This window comes from Coenobita brevimanus, chromosome 55, assembly GCF_032717465.1.
Source record: "Coenobita brevimanus isolate Jiangsu-jjx chromosome 55, ASM3271746v2, whole genome shotgun sequence".
In the NCBI taxonomy this organism is placed as follows: Eukaryota; Metazoa; Arthropoda; class Malacostraca; order Decapoda; family Coenobitidae; genus Coenobita; species Coenobita brevimanus.
In genome coordinates this window covers 30,890,910-30,909,284 of record NC_137008.1, presented here as the reverse complement: position 1 = coordinate 30,909,284, position 18,375 = coordinate 30,890,910, and the positions used below count along the sequence as shown (strand labels likewise).

Below are 18,375 nucleotides of genomic sequence, written 5' to 3'. Positions count from 1 at the left end.
CACTACTGGTTAACATGAACTCAACCTCCTAGAGTATCAGAGTACTGATTGATGCATTGTATGCAATGAATCTCTAAACGTGCAGGATCACAGCACATAGCCATTTCCTGACAAACACATAGCTTATGACTCTCCTATACTCTGTACTACACGAGCATTTGAAATGTTTAGTTTTCACTGTGCTATTACATCACTACTAGATGTCTGTCCCAAGTTCAGTAAAATTATTTTGCCGTAGCAAGAATAAAATACAGAAATACGTGATATTAGTGAAGTGATTAAGCATAAAATCTATAAAAAAAAAAAAAAAATAAAGCTAAGACATCATTCCAAACAACCCTTCCTTGTATACTCCCGGCTATAAGTCAATCCGTCCAAAGTCGTTTCTTTTCTAACTTAATTTAACTTAACCTGAACTAATCTTAGTAACCTAACTTATTCTAACCTTACCAATTCTAACCTAATTGGAACGACATCGGGACCTGATCAGTTTAGGGGCCAGATCGACCTATTAACCGTAATCTCAGTCAGAAAAATCACCGCCGAACAGTGACCATGATATCCTGCCTGATGGGAAAGTGGCCCGTTGGAACGTCCGGGTCATGGCTGGGGTTGACATCTTTGCCAGGGGGTGGGGCCAGGCTAAGACTCTGTAGCACCACCACACTCACGATGAACAGCTCCATACGTGCCAGCCCCTCACCAAGGCACTGACGCTTGCCTGTAACATCAGATGGTTGAGTTAGGTTACATTAGGTTTGACTGGATTGGGTTGGGTTGGGTTTGGTTTGGTTAGGTTGAACTGATCTAGGTCGCATTGTTTTAAGTATGTTTAGGTTATATTAGGTTCGATTAAGCTCTGAAGACCCAACACAGTGACAATGAGTAACCCCGTACATGCAAATCCTTCCACTTAGGCACTGACGTTTCCGTGTTACAAGAACTGTAAAATAAACAATTTGCAAGTAGCAACTGAATTTATAGGCAGAACTTAGGTCGACCAGTTCTCTGCCAGATACATTAAAAAAAAAATAATAATTAACTTAAGTGTTTATATTTATATTCAGTGTCCAAAACTTTGAACTTTCTGTCATTCTATTATTTCAGAATAAAACGTTCATTTAGGATACTTCTGTTCAATACAGTTTTGCTAAATGATATGAAAAAGTCCAAAAACTTCACAGAATAGTGTTGGTCACATCTTTGGTAAAGGCTCGTTCTTGTGTCAGCTTTGGGGGCATTCTAGCATCTCATTCTTTACTGTAAGGTAGCAGATATTTGTTTCCTATACATCACGAGTCAAACATCGTGGATTCTCATGACGCGGCAGAAGTCAGCTGCTTCTTGCCAAATCTGCTGGAGAGACTGTTCTATGTGTTAACAGTATACAATAGTTGTGAAATTGGGCAACACACACAAAGATAACTCTCTACCTGTACCCTGAAAGATTGTATGAGAGTTAGAGATCAACTACACTCCGTGGGTGTAACATCTAAGCTCCCAGTAAAGTATCCAATGGCAATACGGAGTCTTTGTTTTATAACTTGAGACCCTGATGGTAAATATATGGACCCACTCCGTGAATGTAACATCTAAGCTCCCAATATAGCATCCTGTTGCAATATGGAGTCTTTAAGATATAACTTCAGACCCTGATGGTAAATTTATGGGCCCACATCTCACATTTTGGTATACTGGATTCTCTTATAACATTCACCATTCTAGGATTTTTCTTTTTTAATTTATTGTGATATTGTGTCCACTTCTGTGTTAAACGTATGGAAAAAAGACTCCATGAGATTAGGTTACAACATGAAACTAGCAAACTTGTTCAATGAGAAAATGACGAGAGGAAATTGAAACCCACTGAAGTTTGAGAGATCTGAGAAGACTACAAAAAAATGAACCAAACCACGGCCCACTCCACCTCTACTATACAGTGTTGATTTGTGTGACGACGTGTGGACACCCAACTAATGATATGAACATTATTTAGTTATTACGAGGCCTTATTCTCTTACTATACGTTTGTGATTCCTGTATAACCAGCTGTTAAATAATTTTATTATCCATCACTGTGACACATATCGGCATTACATGATTCTCTTATGCACGTACATAAATTTAATTAGACACTCTCCCTGTTAACTTGTATACTCTGATTATTTGTATAATATAATGTCATATAATTGTCTTATCATTCACGTACAATATCGATGTTGTTTTACTCTTTAGACCGTTTTCTTTTAATTTCTGCATCTATAACATGTCGGGAGACATCTTATTGATAATAAGTGCTGTTTTCAGTGTTTCAAGCATGAGACTGGTCATTAGACCAAAGAAAAGGTTCATTTTTCTTAAATATTAGCAAGAGGAACGGATATCTGTGAATAACCTTGAAAAATTGCCGATAGTACCTATGCAATCCAAGCAAACTCCTTACATCATCAGTATTGGCAGGTTCTGGGAAGTTAAAAGTTGCCCTAACTTTCTCGTCCGAGGTAATTCCTTCAGCGTCAACCATATGTCCAAGAAATGTAATTCTCATATGCAGAAAGTTGCATTACTGAGCTTAACCTTTGACCTGCCATTTGGAGGCGATCAAAAACTTGCTGTAGCTTGGCAAAATGTTCAGGGATTGATATACTCACTACAATGATATCACCTACAGTAGATAAGCAAAAAGATACCACTGAATATAGAATGGATAAGCCCAATGAATACTGATGGAGCAATTTTAAGACCAAAGGGAAGTGGCCAGAAGGAATACTGAATGCACTTATAGGGCGAGACGACTCTTCCATTTCTATTTGCCAGTAGCCAGTAAGTAAGTCAAGGGAAGTGAAAACAATGCTATTCTCGCCAAGTGATTCCAGTAAATCTATGAAAAGCGGGCTATTTCACAGACTGACGGAGTGTTCAATGATGTCCTGATTTAGCATATCCCGTAGGCTACTATCTCATCATTTTTTTTTTTTTTTCGTAAGCTATGCTGTAGCATAAACTGGTTGAGTACCGGGAATCACTTCTGTAGCGTACTTAATCATACCGGTCTTACTCATATGTTCACCAAGTAAGGCCACATCTCTATAGGTATGCAAAAGATTAAAAATAATTGTTCTTCATTCTGAGGGAACTCGCCTGGATTTACATGAAAGGTGTGATCAGTTGATGAAGTCGTAGCAGAATCCGTAGAGTTTTCAATGGTATATACATCGGGTAAATCATCATCATCATCACCACCCTTTGCAGTTACAGAGAATGGTATGTCCTGGCACACCTTTATGGCCAATGGGTACAACAGGAAATCGCCAATCTTTGTACCACTTTAAGTTTTAGTGGAGCACTGGTACCATTTATAAAGATAACACAAATTTTCCTCCAACATGGAACACAGTGCTGACATTCCCTGATTATAAGAAAACTTTACTTCTTTGCACAGGCGTGTCTGGGGTAGGTCTAGGCGCGTTGTTGATGCAAATTGATAACGAAAAGAAACTTGTAACAGCGTATGCTACTCGTGGCCTCAGTGCCGCTGAACGTAACTACGGTGTTACTGACTGGGAGGCTTAAGCAGCTGTTTGGTCTCTCAAACAATTCAGAGACATAATCAATTAATATCCAGCACATATTCAAACAGATCATCTCCCACTTTGTGATTTATTCAAAAGAAGAAATCTTACTGGACGTCTAGCACGATGGTCAATTATTATCCAAGACTTTAATCCAACCTCTGAGTACGTGTCTGGTAAGTCAAATATAGCTGAAGATGCTGTTTCACATTGGCAGTCTCACAGTGCCAACCAAGTGAAATTCCTTACACCTCAGATGTTGTTTATAAAAGTCAGTGCACAGACCCTCTGTTGTCTAAGGCTATATTCTTCCTAGAATCAGGAGACACTTCGACCCACTCTGCCACAGTCAGCAGATGATCTCACGTCAGACAATGATATTTTGTATATGAAGACATCCTTTACCAGTAGGGACGTACCCGTCAGAGAGGTATGTCAGCTTGTTCCCACTGATTTAATACTTGCAATGCTCCACCTCATCCATTACACACCTCGTGCATCCCACCACTGCCACCAGAATGTGAGATGTGGGCCCGTAGATTTACCATCCGTATTGCAACTGGATGCTTTACTGGGAGCACAGATGTGACACCCACGGAGTGTAGTTGATCTATAACTTTCATACAATCTTTCAAGGTGCAAGTAGAGAGTTTCCTTTGTGTGTTGCCCAGTGTCACAACTACGCTGTTCAAACATGCTGTAGAACAGTCTCTTTAGCAAATTTAGCAAGAAACAGCTGGCCTCTGCCGATTCATGAGATTCCACGTCGTCTGATACAAGATTTATAAGTAACAAACATCCGCTTGCTTATGTTAAGATTAACTTTGCTTACTGCGCCTCACTGTACCCGAACCAATTACGTGTGTCTTTATTATGTAGACAATAGACATACTGCAGATTATACTGGCATAAATGGCTAAAAAGAGATTGTTAACTTGTCACACTCTGATAAGGAACAGGTTTTAGAGACACTTTTAGGCTGACGTGTCTACGGCCATAACTGTTAGTACCTGTGAAAATTCTGCATAATACCTGCCCTTACGAGAAGTTTTCGCAAAATGTTCAGATGAATATATGTGTAAACTAGAAAACACGCAGAGAGCGCATACCTCCGCCAATGCCATTACAAAGGATCCAGATACGGATCCGTGGAGATATTGTTTGGAATACATAGGATCCGGATCCGCCCCCAAATATAATAAATTGTTCCTTGACCCACAGCGCACTCTTCCACAAATATATATATATATATAGATATATATATATATATATATATATATATATATATATATATATATATATATATATATATATATATATATATATATATATTGAAGTTCACTGAGAATTTTAGGAGACATTATACCCAGGACCCGAATTCGCCGCCAAATTATATCACTTCTTGGCCCATGACCCACCCTTTCACCAAATTTCATTGAAATTCACAAAGAACTTAGGACATACCGTCTGGACAAACAGACAGACAGACAAATATAGGTGAATACATAACCTCCTCCATCGTCGCTGGAGGAGGTAATTATACTAAAAAATGAAAAACGAATGACGATGGAAAAATGTAAGACAACATTTGTACTACAAAAACATTCTTCCTCTTACAACAGGTATCATTCGTCATGGTTATTGATGAGGATGTAAGATGCAACATTAAGCAAGAGATATTACTCGTATGAATTACAGCCAAGCTTACAACATGTGATTTTATTCAGCTTAGGGAGATTTTCACATGACATTGCGTTAGATATTTGTCATAGAGTGTGGTGTATATATATATATATATATATATATATATATATATATATATATATATATATATATATATATATATATATATATATATATAGACTGTCCAGAAACTATCCAACCTTAGCCTCTAAAAAATTAAACAGCTAACCTGTTGAGCAAGGACACTAATCCCCCTCAAAGTAAGCCCCTTCTGGCTTACACGTAGCCCAGTGTTCTTTCCACTGCCTGATTCATTTTTTAGTCAGTTTTCGGTATCTCTTGCAGATACTTCGTCGCATTCGTCATGATCTCTTCTCTCATCTCAAATCGGGAACCCTTCAGTCGAGCATTGAGCTTGGGGAATAACCAAAAGTCACATGGAGCCATGTCTGGTGAGCTGGTAGGCTGCTGGACCTGCAGATGTTGTGCTTGGCCAAAAATTCCTGAATCAATTGAGAACAATGGGCAGGGACGTTGTCATGGTGGAGCTTCCGACTTGTCGCTTTGCAATGATCTGATCTTTTCCCTCGAGATGCGCCACGAAGACGACAGACAACGTCCAGGTAGTAATGTTTGTTGACAGTCTGACCTTCTGGTGCATATTCGTGATGCACAACAACACGGCTGTGGGGAAAAAAAAATGTCAACATGTGTTTCACCTTGATGCTGACCCGTCGTGGTTTTTTGGTTGAGGCAACCCTGCATGCTTCCACTGGGACGACTGTGTTTTGGTTTCTGGGTTTCCCTGATACATCCAAGTCTCATCTCCAATTATAACAGTTTTCAGAAAGTCTGGATCGCGATTTGCATACTCCAACAGGTCTTGAGCAACGCTCATCCAAGAGAAGAGGCTATATCGAATGCGATGAAGCACCTGCAGGAGGTACCAAAAACTGACTCTGAAAAATGAATCAGGCTGTGGAAAGAACACTGGGCTACGTGCGTCAAGTCAGAAGGGGGGGATTAGTGTCCTAGCTCAATCAGTTTTTGAAGCCTAAGGTTGTATAGTTTCTGGACAGAGGGTTATGTTACAGGGAATTTGGGTAACCAGTGATTTCATAAAATCTCTAAGGAATTCATGAAATCAATTTACATTAGAATGGGTTAATTAAGGTTAGGTTAATTAAGGCTACGGTTAGGTTCGGCTGGGATAATCTACGTTAAATGTAGATTAAGATACGCTAGGTTAGTTAGGTTAGCTTAGTTTTTTTTTTTTTTTTTTTTTTGTATGCGAAGAAGAAGGAACCAAAGGCCATGAGCCAGCAGTAACAGTTCCCTCCAAGAGAAAAACAAAATATAATAGAGAGCCAAATTCAAGATCCGATCATTTTGAGATGCCTGGACACACTGCGTTTGAAAGACTGGAGATCATAGGCAGCAGGAAATACAGACAGAGGGAGACAGTTCCAGAGTTGACCTGTTGCCACTCCCTGTCTAGCTCTCGTGGTGTGAAGACGTCTGGCTAGTCTCTCCTGAGCTATCGACTCTGTATCGTTGCCTGAGACAGATTTTCGGGAGTTTTTTCGAACCTTTTGGCTTCATTGGACTTAGTCCTTTTGCCTGAGAACAATTTTCAGTTGTTTCTCTCGTTTTGGGCGAGACTCTGTCTCTGACAGATAGGCCCTGCTTGCTTGTGTGTGGGTGTGTGTGGGTGCGTTTTTTTTTTTTTTTTTTTTTTTTTTTTTCACGGCCAGCCGCTAGTGTCCCCCAACGTGGTACGACGCCGAACCCTGAAGGGGTGCCGTTAGGGCACTTCCATGAGGGGGGGCCTTTAGGGCCCGGTTATAGGAAGCGTTGGGGGCGGCTTTTCTGTTAGGGTTAGGTTAAGTCCCTCACGGGGCAGTAGTGGGTCTCCTTCGTCGCCCTCTAGAGGGCGGGGAGAATAGGTCCCCTCTACTGTAGGGCCTTTTTTTTGCCGTGTTTTTCTTTTGTGTGTCTGTTTTGGTGGGTGTGTGGTATATGTGTGTGAGTGGTGTCTGTGGGTGTTTGTGTTTGCGTCTGTCTGGCGGAGACCATGAAGGGGACCCAGGTCCCTAGGCCCACAGGGCAAGCCCTCCCCTTGTCTTCCAAGCAGAGGCCTGTCCGCCCTGCTACTGTGTCAGGTGCGAAGCGAGAGCGGCGTCTGTCGGATGCCAGCTCTCGCTCGTCGACGCCTGGCGGGACTACTGGCCCACACTCCTCTCCTAAGTCTTGCAAGCAGCGGCCTTCTGGCCCTGCAACTGTGCCAGGTGCGAAGCGGGAGCGGCATCTATCTGATGCCAGCTCTCGCTCGTCGACGTCTGGCGAGGCCCCTGTCGCCTCCCCTTCCAGGCCTGCAAGGCTCTCTCCCGATCCTAAGAATGACGCCTCATCCCCCCCTTCCACTTCCACACGTGCGGCCAAGGTTGCACGTGTACATGAGGCGATGGAGGGAGTTTCAGATGCTTCTGCCATTGTACCAGCCACTGGCGCAACCCGTAAGGCTGCCCCTCTTCCCAAGGCCCCTTGCTGCCTGACACCTGACCTTGCCACGCCACCTTCTGCTCCTTTGGGACCTACCACCGCAACAAGCCATAATGAGCCACCCCAAGTGGAGCATACACTACCTGCAGCCCCTTCTGCTGTACCTGCTACCTCTCCTGATGATGAAGGCTTCAGCCCTGTGAAGCGTAAAACACGGCGAGCTCCGCAGGGAAACGCACTGCCACCAGCATCGAAGCCTCCAGGGCCTTGGCGGCCTCCCCCCGCTGCACGCCCCTCGGTCACAGTTGCGGCTCCTCAGCCTCCACACTCTGCTTTCCCGGCCTTTCGGGTCCCTCTTCAGGAAGGATTCAGCACCAGCTACGACACGGTAGCGGCTCTGGAGCGACACCTGCCCGGCCTCGCGGCCATGAATCGCTTTGGTCGCGACGAAAGCTGTGTGCTGATCCCCACCGAAGAGGGATCGTACCTTCGCCTGAAAGCAGTGGCAGAGGAGGAGGCCCCGATCGTCAAGATCGTCGAGCTGCCCCAAGGCGGCCATACAACAAAGGCGGTGGTGATGGGATATCCCCGGCGTATGCCGGTGAATATCCTACTCCAACACGACCTCATCGAAGAGGCAGTACGCTGTCAAAATCAGCGTACGCGGGAGGAGACGCTGCAGGTCCGTGTAACGCTGTGGGGACCTCTAGTAAAATCGGTCGACCTGGGCAATTGGGGGGTGTTTTATCTCCGCCCCTTCACGCCCGAGCCGCTGCGCTGCTACAGGTGTCATCGTTTCGGCCACCATCGCGCCACCTGCAACCGCCCCATCATCTGCGGGATATGCAGTGGGGCACACGACACGGAGCAGTGCCTGCAGCAGCTCAAAGCGGGAGAGCCGACGACAGCAAAATGCCCCAATTGCTCAGGGCGACACCATGCCTGGCACCCCAGTTGCCCTGCGAGGGTCAAGAAGGTGAACCAGGGCCGAGAGAGGCAGGTTGCGTGGGTGCAAGAGCAGCAAACCGCCAGTGCCACTCCAGCTCCCCCAGGCACCTTTGTCTGGGGACAACAGCGCCGCCCTCTCACTCAGTGCCCACCACCTCTCAGCGACCAAGAGTTCCCTCCATTGCCCTCAGCTCTGACTGTGGTACAGACCACAGCAGAGGTCCACCGCCAACAGCCGCCTGTCTCGCCACCACTTCCCACTGTAGCGACCAGTCGGCCAATGTCCATTCCGCCACCAGTGTCTGCCTCCACACCCAGTCCACCCCCCGCTCCTGCTCCTCCGGTGATCTCCTTCACAACGGAGGAGCTCAGGACCTTTGCAATAGAGCTCGCGACGACCCTAGCAAAGACAATAGCTTCCACCCTCGACATCCCTCTCCCAACCGAGCCTCTTGCCGAAGCCGCCAATCGCCTCGTGGACCGGGCGATCGAGAGGAAGATGGCGAACCTAGGTGCTCCTCTGTCCCCTCGCCGCCCAGCTCGTTCGGCAGGGCGACCTCGTCCCACACCGCACAGGACAACTCGGCCGTCCAAGAGGGTCAGGCCACGACCTCCCAATGCTCTGTCCACCGCACAGCTGCCTCGTCAGCATCATCGTTTGAGGCAAACCCTAATACCATCAGGGTCCAGAGTGATGGAGAGGGCCTCACCACTGCTGCAGGAGAACGACCGTCCGCACCTGTCACCGGACGGCCAGTAGACCGCTCTCTCAGGCTCCTCCAGTGGAATTGCTTGGGAGCACAGAGCAAGCTCCCCCTTTTGCAGGAAGCGGCCGCAAAGGACCGCCCTGATGTCATTCTCCTGCAGGAGACCCTGCTCCCAGGCAATTCCACTTTCCATCTCTCGGGATACACCACCCATCTCCTCCCGTATATTCGTGGCGTTACACGGGGATGTGCCGTTCTGGTCCGGGACCACATCGAGTGCACGGATTGTGGGCCCCCTCCTTTCTGTGGACCTGATGTGGAGGTTCAGGGCGTGGTTCTCCATCTGGCGACGTCGCCCCTAACGGTATACAATGTATACCGGAGCCAGAGGAGCACCCTGGAGTTGGGGGAACTTTTCTCCCAAGCTGCCAGGGGAGCTGTGTACATTGGGGGCGACTTCAATGCCCACCACGCCCTGCTCTCTTCGCCTCTTCGGCCCAACGACGCAGGACGACACATCTCTTTAATACTGGAGGAGGTGGGTGGTGTTGCCCTACTAAACGACACCACTGAGGCCACACATATTGACGGGGGGCGTCTGGACTTGGCGTTTGTGTCCTCCCCCCTTGCGGGCTCGGCAACATGGTCACTGCACCGACACCTCGCCAGTGATCATTTTGCCCTAGAGGTCACTCTGCCGACTGCTCCACTCCCACCGACGCCGCCCCCTCCTTTGCGGTGGGACTTCCGCAGGGCCGACTGGGTGGCGTTTGCACAGGCCTTAGCTGGGGCCTTTGCTGCATCTCCTCCCGCCTCAGACCTCGAGAGACGAGCAGATCAGGTGGCGAGTATTTTTTCACAGGCTGCCTCTCTTGCTATCCCCCTGCAGCGTCGGTCCGCGAGGTGCTATCGGGACGGCTGGATTTACTGCGACAGGGTCAAGGAATTGAACCGGCGGCTAAATGCGGCACGCAGGCAGTACCATCGGCGTCGCACATCTCCACACCGTCGGTACCTGGTGGCTGTCACGCGACACGTCACCACAGAGAAACGCCGCCTCAAGGAGGAGGCGTGGATTGGATGGTGTCGTACCCTTGATGCTCACTCCACACTCAGGGAGATGTGGAGGAGAATCAGGTCCATCTCCGATCCACGTCCTCCTCGGCCGCCCTCGCATCCTGATCCTGCCGCAGAGGCCAGCCGCCTCGCTCAGCACTTCGCGGATCGCTCTGCTTCAAGCAATCTCCCGCAATCCGTCCAGGTTCTACAGGCTCAGCTATGCACCGCTCGTGCCACGGCAGTTCAGGCTGCCTGTGATAGGCCAGACCCAGCTGATTGTCCCATCACCAGCGGGGAGGTTCAAAAAGCACTGCACCACAGGGGGGACTCTGCGCCTGGACTGGACGGAATCACGTATTCACTGCTGTCACATGCTGGGGATTGCGGCAGCGAGCGCCTACTTGATCTGATCAACCTCTCGTGGTCTGAGGGGCGTCTGCCAAGGTCGTGGAAGGCGGCTGTTATACACCCGATTCCTAAGCCTAGTGATCCTACCGCCATGCGCCCCATCTCCCTCCTTAGCAGTATTGCAAAAACGGCTGAGAGGATTGTGCGGGCTCGTCTCGCTTGGCGGCTGGGACCACTGCACCCAAGGATTTTCGCGTATCACCATGGTAGGAGTGCCACTCACTGCCTCGCGTCTTTCCTTGGGGAACTGAGAGGGGGAAGGGGGATGGCCGTCTTCCTCGACCTTGAAAAGGCGTTTGAACTAGCCAGCCCTACAGTTATTCTGGCTGCCCTTGCAGACAGGGGTGTGGGAGGCAGGCTTTTAGCCTGGATCAGGGACTTCTTTACGGATCGCTCCGCAGGGGTCAGGTTCCAGGGGCACCTCTCACACTTTTGCAAACATTTAAATGGCACGCCACAGGGGAGCGTAATAAGCCCCCTCCTGTTTAATATCCTTATGGAGGGGCTCTTAACTCTCGATTATGGGCCTGGCGTCACCCTCCTCTGTTATGCAGACGATCTTGCCCTCGTATTTACAAGAAGGGATTGTTTCCGACAGGCAGACTTGGCCCTTTCTCGGCTCCATGCCAAGTGTGCTGAGTTAGGCCTAAAAATTAACTTCCAGAAGACAAAGTGCCTGCCATTTGGACTCCGCCCCCCAGACTTTCCACTGCTACTCGGTGGCCATCAGCTCTCCATGGTCACTGCACATCGGTACTTGGGGGTCTGGCTTGACGCGGGTCTCAACTTTGCCTGCCATGTTCGGTACCTGAGGGAGCGTGCATCCACTCGCATGGCTGCTCTCCGCTATCTGTCCAGGCGGAGTTTGGGGGCATCATTTTCCGTCCTACGGACCTTTTATACACACGCAGTCTGATCCTTGGTGGACTACAGCGCCATCTGCTTGACGGGCCTTTCTCCGCCAGTCGCTAGATCTCTGGAGGTCATCCAGAATGATGCCCTCCGCATTATGCTGGGTGCTCAACGCTGGACCCGACTGGTCAATCTGCGTATGGAGGGTGGGCTGCCATCTCTGGCCCATCGCATTGTGTTGCGAGCGGCAGTTGTCACCCTGAAGCTGATCCAGTGCCTGCCTCACCTGCCTGTCTCTGCCCTCCTAAAACGCCTTCTCTGCCGCCCCCCCGAGCCGGCCTCTCAGCGTGACTGGGCCCGCACCATGGCCGCTGCCATCCATGGATTGGGAGCTGCTGCGAGCCTCTGTCAAGATCCCGACTCTCCCTTTCCTGGATACGTTGATCCACCGCCATGGGATCCTCCTCTTTTTAATATTATTGGTCCATCGGAGGCTAAACCCCGCTCCTCAATTCCAGCACTCCTTCGCCAGGAGGGTCTCAGTAGGGTGGCAGCTCTGGCCTCACCAGGCTCAGCCATCTACTACACTGATGGCTCTGTTTCCCCTAATGGCGCAGCTGGAGCGGCCTTTGTCTCTGGGCAACTAGTGGAAGCTTGGCGACTCTCTTCAGGTGTATCCGCTTTCCAGGCAGAACTTGCGGCCATCCTGGGTGCATTGCGCCATGCTCACCACCATCGTCACAATCGAGTCGTAATCCACACAGACTCTCTTTCCTCCATTCAGAGATTACGATTCTTATCGCTGCATGACAACGTCTTTCTCCTAACAGCGATTCATACATTTGCATCACTTCTTGTCCGTAGGGGCGCAACGATTAACCTTCACTGGCTCCCGGGACATGTGGGAATTAGTGGCAACGAGCGTGCTGATGACGCTGCGCGCTCAGCTTGCAATCTCCCAGACATCACATTCCCACTACGCCCTAGTCCCTCGCACCTCATCCGCACTCTCACTGCCACCATAGGAAGACTGACCCTAGAGGACCATCGGCTCTGGGTCACGGAGGGCTCTTGCTCTGCAAAATGGTATGCTACTGCCACGTCGTATTCCCTCCTGTTGCTCCCCAAGGACTTCCTAACTTTATTGTAGTCCGACTTCGAAGATTGCGTCTTGGGTTTCCTTGCTACAAGCAAATTGTGGGTATGGAGCCAGACCCGTGTGAACATTGCTTGGCCAGCTGTGAGGAGCCCCTTCTTCATTATCTTCTGGACTGCCCAGCCACCACCAGGCTCAGGTCTGGGCTCGACTCGGCCCTAGCCCGATCTGGTGATGTCTTTAGGGACGCTGCTGGCATTGTTGCCCATGCTCCATTAAATATATTACTTACTATGGTCAGGGATTACCCTCCACCTCGCTAAAGCAAGTTCGCGCAAGTAGTGCGCACCTCTGACGGGCTCTCTGTTTGCCCGTGTCCCAGGAAACTGGGACGAATATCCCACAAACAAAACAAGACCTGTTGCATAAATGAAAGACTGGGAGTAACGGTCAACTCTTGCATTAGAGAGTTGGACAGAAAAGGGATGAGAGTTTGCTGCCAGACGGGTGCTACGCGCCCTTCGTAGCGGTGGAGGAATGCAAACAGACAGTTCAGAGGAGCAGTGACCATTAAAGTAGCGATAGAAAAGAGATAAAGATGCAACAGTGCAGCGAAGAGACAGAGGTTGAAGGGAGTCAGTAAGAGGAGGAGAGTTAATGAGACGAAAAGCCTTTGACTCCACCCTATTGAGAAGAGCTGTATGTGGGGAGCCTCCCCACACATGAGAGTTGTACTCCACACAGGGGTGGATAAAACCCCTGTATAGAGTCAACAATTGTGCAGGGGTAAAGAAAGAGCGGAGTCGGCTTAGCACACCCAATTTCTTGGAAGCAGATTTTACAAGAGATGTAATATGATCTTTCCAAGATAAGTCCCGAGTAAATGAAACCCCAAGCATGTTCAAGGATGATGCAGGATTAAGCTGAATATCATTAAACATTAGTGGGTATACCCGTGGAAGATTTTGTCTGGTTGATAGGTGTAAGCACTGAGTCTTAGATGCATTAAAAACAACCATACTATTTTTACCCCAGTCACAGATATGAGCCAAGTCAGACTTTAGGTGTGCCATAGCCTCATCCCTTGTTTGTTGAAGTAACTGCTGAGATGGGCGTTGCGGGAACCGAATGGAAAGTTGAAGGGTGGAGTCATCAGCGTATGAGTGGATAGGGTTAGATGTACAGCTTAGAAGATCATTGATGAATAAAAGGAAGAGAGTTGGTGATAGGACAGAGCCCTGAGGAACACCACTGTTGATAGATCTAGGAGAAGAACGATGGCTGTCTACAACACCGGCTATAGAACGACCAGAAAGGAAGCTAGCGATGAAGGCACAGATAGAAGGATAGGAACCGTAGGAGGGCAGTTTGGAAATTAAAGATTTATGCCAGACTCGATCGAAAGCCTTTGAGATGTCAAGTGCAATGGCAAAGCTTTCGACAACGTCCCGAAAGGAGGATGACCAGGAGTCTGAAAGGTAGGTGAGAAGATCGCAAGTGGAGCGTTCCTGACGGAACCCGTACTGTCGATCGGAAAGAAGGTTGTGATAGGAAAGATGCCTTAAAATTTTTTTATTGAGAATTGACTCGAAAACTTTTGAAATACAGGACGTTAAAGCAATTGGACGATAGTTGGAGGGTTGGGAGTGGTCACTCTTCTTTGGGACTGGCTGAATGAGAGCAAACTTCCAGCAAGAAGGAAAGGTACAAGTTGACAGCCAAAGGCGAAAGAGTTTGCCTAGGCAGGGTGTAAGCACAGAAGCACAGTTATTGAGAACAACAGGAGAGACCCCATCAGGCCCATATGCCTTGTTAGTACTGAGGCCAGTGATGGCAGAAAATACATCAGCTGAAGAAATTTTAATGTCAGCCATGAGGAAGTCAGAGGGGGGAAGTGATGCAGGAACAGCAACGGAATCGTCTAAGGTGGAATTGGAGGAGAAAGTCTGTGCAAAGAGATCTGCTTTATCAGTAGAAGAAATAGCTACAAAACCATCAGAGTAGAAAAGAGTTGGGAAGGATGATGCGGGAAAGTTGTTAGAAAGGTTTTTGGCAAGGTGCCAGAAGGAGTGGGAAGAATTCGAGTTGGAGAGTAATTATTTTTAGCAGAGCGAAGAACAGACTTAGCATGATTCCGGGCAGAAACGTAAAGATGATGTGATTCAGGGGTGGGTTGGCTCCGGTACCTTTTGTAGGCCCTCTCCTTGTTTCGGACAGCATCAGAACAAGCGTGATTAAACCAAGGCTTTTTTGCTTTAGTCAAAGGATATGAGAAAGGAATGTATGCTTCCATGCTCGAGAAAATAACCTCCGTAATGCGCAAGGCACATTCAGATGGCTCACGGCCATGGAAGGAATAATAATTCCAGGGAAAATCAAAGAAGAACTGCCTGAGGGTCTCCCAGTCCGCGGCTCCAAAATGCCACAGACGACGTTTCCCTGGCCGTACCGGAGTGATAGGACAGGTTAAGGTGATAAGGTTGTGATGGGAGGAGCCCAACGAAGAGAAAAGATTAACAGAGTAAGCAGAAGGATTAGTTGTGAGGAAGAGGTCAAGTATGTTGGAGGTTAGGTTAATTTAGATATTTTTTTGTGTCCAACTCTGGGCATAGGCTTCACAGCCTGCTCCCAAGGCCTAGTAGTCCTCCTACGTACAATACACCCCTACATGTTACCACTTCATCATCCTTCCCTCCTCTTTTCTACTCTGATGGTTCTGTAGCAATTTCTTGTACTGATTAAGCAGATCTCTTCGCACAGTCTTTCTCCTCCAATTCCACCTCAGACGATTCCGGTGCTGTTTCTCCATCACTTCCCCCCTCTGACTTCCTCATGGCTGACATTAAATTTTCTTCATCTGATGTATTTTCTGCCATCACTGGTCTCAGTACTAACAAGGCATATGGGCCTGATGGGGTCCCTCCTGTTGTTCTCAATAACTGTGCTTCTGTGCTTACACCCTGCCTAGGCAAACTCTTCTGCCTTTGTCTGTCAACTTGTACCTTTCCTTCTTGCTGGAAGTTTGCTGTCATTCAGCCAGTCCCAAAGAAGGGTGACCACTCCCAACCCTCCAACTATCGTCCAATTGCTTTAATGTCCTGTATTTCAAAAGTTTTCGAGTCAATTCTCAATAAAAAAATTTTAAGGCATCTTTCCTATCACAACCTTCTTTCCAATCGTCAGTACGGGTTCCGTCAGGGACTCTCCACTGGCGATCTCCTCACCTACCTTTCAGACTCATTTGCGGACTTTGTCGAAAGCTTTGCCATTGCACTTGACATCTCAAAGGCTTTCGATCGAGTCTGGCATAAATCTTTAATTTCCAAAATGCCCTCCTACTGTTTCTATCCTTCTATCTGTGCCCTCATCACTAGCTTCCTTTCTGGTCGTTCTATAGCCACTGTTGTAGACGCCCATCGTTCTTCTCCTAGATCTATCAACAGTGGTGTTCTTCAGGGCTCTGTCCTATCACCAACTCTCTTCCTTTTATTCATCAATGATCTTCTAAGCTGTACATCTAACCCTATACACTCATACGCTGATGACTCCTCCCTTCACCTTTCCATTCGGTTCCCGCAACGCCCATCTCAGCAGTTACTTCAACAAGCAAGGGATGAGGCTATGGCACACCTAATGTCTGACTTGGCTCGTATCTCTGACTGGGGTAAAAATAATATGGTTGTTTTTAATGCATCTAAGACTCAGTTCTTACACCTATCAACTCGACAAAATCTTCCACAGGTATACCCACTAATGTTTAATAATATTCAGCTTAATCCTGCATCATCCTTGAACATGCTTGGGGTTTCATTTACTCGGGACTTATCTTGGAAAGATCATATTACATCTCTTGTAAAATCTGCTTCCAAGAGATTGGGTGTGCTAAGCCGACTCCGCTCTTTCTTTACCCCTGCACAATTGTTGACTCTATACAGGGGTTTTATCCGCCCCTGTGTGGAGTACAACTCTCATGTGTGGGGAGGCTCCCCACATACAGCTCTTCTCAATAGGGTGGAGTCAAAGGCTTTTCGTCTCATTAACTCTCCTCCTCTTACTGACTCCCTTCAACCTCTGTCTCTTTGCCGCACTGTTGCATCTTTATCTCTTTTCTATCGCTACTTTAATGGTCACTGCTCCTCTGAACTGTCTGCTTGCATTCCTCCACCTCTACGACGGGCGCATAGCACCTGTCTGGCAGCAAACTCTCATCCCTTGTCTGTCCAACTCTCTAATGCAAAAGTTAACCGTTACTCCCAGTCTTTCATTTATGCAACAGGTCAACCTGGAACTGTCTCCCTCCGTCTGTATTTCCTGCTGCCTATGATCTCCAGTCTTTTCAAACGCAGTGTGTCCAGGCATCTCAAAATGATCGGATCTTGAATTTGGCTCTCTATTGTCTTTTGTTTTTCTCTTGGAGGGAACTGTTACTGCGGGCTCATGGCCTTTGGTTCCTTCTTCCTCGGATTAAAAAAAGAAAAAAAAATCGGCGCTAACACCCACCATCCATATTGAATACATGCTACTGCTGTCTCATACTGCACTGGTATATTGGTATTAGCGGAGGTATTTTTACGACATGTCGGTGAGTCTTCCGGTAGACCAGTAAAGTCTGATTTTAAGAAATTCAAATCCTTAAACTGTTTCCTGCCCCAGCGGGGATTTGAACCTGGACCCGGTAGGACTACAAGCCACCTCTCTATCAATGAAGCTACCGCCTCCCCCATGGTTACTATGATTACTAAGTTACGTTAAGGATTCATCTAATTAAACTAACCTAACATAACCTAACTAACCTATCTTAACCTATCCTAAACTTAACCTAGATTATCCCAGCCTAACCTAACCCTTAATTAACCCATACAAATTTAAACTCATTTCACGAATCCTCTTGGGATTTCATGAAATCACTGATTACACAGATTCCCTGAAACATAGAGTATATAGACAGATAGATAGATATAGATAGATAGATAGATACAGATAGATAGATACAGATAGATAGACAGATATAGACAGAAAGATATGGTGTATAAGCTTTGTGCAACAGAAATTACTGCGGTGCAAAAATAAACAGTGGAGAAAAACACCATCAGATAACAATCTAATATTTACCAAAAGTTTTTGAATATTAAACCTATGAGTAATGCTGTTTAAACATACTGAAAAATAAATATCACTGAATGCAGATTCTTACAAGGAAGGATGGTTGGAGGGGAGGGGAGGGATAGGAGCGGAGAGATATGATGGAGGACCTGCTGTTGGTGGGAATAAAAAGGGAAGAGAGGAGGAGGAAAAAAGAATGGTGGGCGAGGTGAGTAATACTCTCATTACTAAACACTGTCGCTGAGGCCATTCGTTGTATTGTGCTGTCGATCTGTTCCTCGAAAATATAACAGTTCTCAAAGAATTGTTTAATTTCATATCTTTTAAATAATTACAAGGCACGGATTGGGGTAGAAGGAGTGCGTCCCCCTCCCCTCTTCACTATTTTTGGCAAACCAATGACTATATTATGAAAGAAGAACAATGCTGTTTACCAAAACATATG

General features: G+C 47.3%; 1 protein-coding gene across 1 annotated transcript in view; it reads right to left on the bottom strand.

The window, feature by feature from the left end:
- Positions 1–536: 536 nt before the first annotated feature.
- Positions 537–18,375, bottom strand: part of LOC145401289 (cytochrome P450 2L1-like) — a 183,974-nt gene continuing 166,135 nt past the window's right edge. Inside the window, exon 11 of the mRNA XM_080273616.1 lies at positions 537–721. Within this exon, the coding sequence (XP_080129742.1) occupies positions 537–721 (185 nt within the window). The remainder of the gene's footprint in view (positions 722–18,375) is intronic.